General features: G+C 33.3%; 1 protein-coding gene across 1 annotated transcript in view; it reads right to left on the bottom strand.

The window, feature by feature from the left end:
• LOC108576764 (enoyl-CoA hydratase domain-containing protein 3, mitochondrial) overlaps nt 1-165 on the bottom strand; it is a 1840-nt gene extending 1675 nt beyond the window's left edge. Inside the window, exon 1 of the mRNA XM_017939822.1 lies at nt 46-165. Within this exon, the coding sequence (XP_017795311.1) occupies nt 46-87 (42 nt within the window). The 5' untranslated portion in view covers nt 88-165. The remainder of the gene's footprint in view (nt 1-45) is intronic.
• Between the last annotated feature and the right edge of the window lie 1738 nt (nt 166-1903).

The following is a 1903-nucleotide window of genomic DNA, read 5'->3' as shown; positions in this document are numbered from 1 at the left end:
TTTATTATATTATATACATATATAACTTATTCGAAAATTAAATACCTGAGAACAAGATAAAATGTTTTTCTTCACAAGCCTTATCATTTTCCTGTATTTTTATAGTAACTGTTTTGTAAACTAATTGTATTAATTTTTCGTTACCCACGAACCTTTCTCAGAACAATCGCAATACACAGTGGTTATCGGTAAAGAAGATTTGGAGTAACATGAAATATTATCACAATACATCTCTTTCACGCAGAATGTTCGAGGAATTGATATGAGTAAAAAAAAAAATGCAATCCTAGAAGAAGTGTTATTTACATTTTCCGGGAGCATCGTTACACTTATGAAGAAAGTGAAGTGGTAGGAAAATAAACATTACCATACTATTCAACTTTTCTTTTAACAGTTTTCTTTCTACCTCTTATCAAATTCGAAATATAACCCCTTCCAATTGCGTGACGCATTTTTTCATCCACGTAACGAGGGCTTGCAAGCCCCTTTACCATATTCGTATCACTCCCAACGTTACCGATTCAGCATAGAACGAGATTAGAACATCAATAGTAGTTGAGATTAGAACTACACGTAACTATTAAATTACAAATAAAGTATACGACAAAATATCTCCTAATCGCACACCAAGTATAGAATTCTATACTTCTCCTGTATAATATCACAGACGAGCTACAGGATAGAGTAACACTTAATGTATTTTTCCCTCCAACGTTCTGAAATACCGATCGTGTAAAAAATCAGAGGTTAGGTTATGCCCTCTACGATATAAAGCAGTGAGTTTAGGAATAATATACAATCCAACCATCAAAGATGATAAAATCGACACATGTAAAAACATCCTCCTTTATTAAATTTGCATATAAAGATACATACGTGTATTAAATTACGTGGATAGAACTATTGACGACCTGTTCACCTATTACTACATTTATTATAATTCACCTTAAGTACTATGTGAATCTAATGTTAAGATTCGATACTTATTCGACTAAACTACGATCTTTTAATATGGCAGCCAATCTGCTCGAATTATTTGCTATACAATCGCAATTATATATCAAATAATATCGATTGCCCAGGCCTCACCACGTGGAGGTTGCTGCCAATGGAGGCCCGCCCTAACCACACGGTCCCATCCACCCTCCTTTTACGCGCCTACTATTTATTTTCTACTCGTTAATGCAACGCAACGCCTCCTACTGATTGTACATCTGCAATACTTTCGAATTTTCGATCGTTATGCAGACGGACAATAGCAGGAGACTGAAAGAATTTTAATTAAAAAAAAAAAGTCGACGAGAAGAAAAAGAAAAAAAATACAAAAAAAAAACGTTTTTAAAGTATCCTATTTTAAACTTAAAGTACTTTAAGTTTAGCTTAATTTATCTTACGCCTAGCTTATAGTATAAGTTCATTCACACTTCACTTAAACTAGGAGTTAACTTAAACCTGACAAACTAGGACTGATGAAAGCCTTAATTCTATACGAGATATTAATTTACACATACACCATTACTCTGTATTCTTATCACTACACAAGAATGTGTAAAGTAGGAATCTGACTCGTGAAATATTCGAAACACAAAAGAAGAAAATATGAACAAATACGTCCCACAGAGAAACACGTCAACTTAAGGGACTGATCTTGGGAAAAAATCAAGCGTTTCTGTTCAAAATTGTTTACAGGACTAACGAAAGGAAAAGAATTGCAATGCTTACAAGCTAAGAGCTACCGTCTTAAAAACCATGTAACTCGAACACTGATTTTCGTTAACAACTTGCCTAGTTAAATGCTAAAGTCTTAAATATTATCCTGCTTAACTAGAATTCTTACTTAACTTAAAAATCGCCTACCTGTCTAATGAGTTAACTTAAATTAAGATTCGCCTACCTGTCTAAA

The sequence above is a fragment of the Habropoda laboriosa genome, unplaced genomic scaffold (genome assembly GCF_001263275.1).
Source record: "Habropoda laboriosa isolate 0110345459 unplaced genomic scaffold, ASM126327v1 scaffold447, whole genome shotgun sequence".
NCBI lineage: Eukaryota > Metazoa > Arthropoda > Insecta > Hymenoptera > Apidae > Habropoda > Habropoda laboriosa.
Note: the sequence above shows the minus strand (reverse complement) of the source record. Positions and strands in the feature narration are given on the sequence as shown.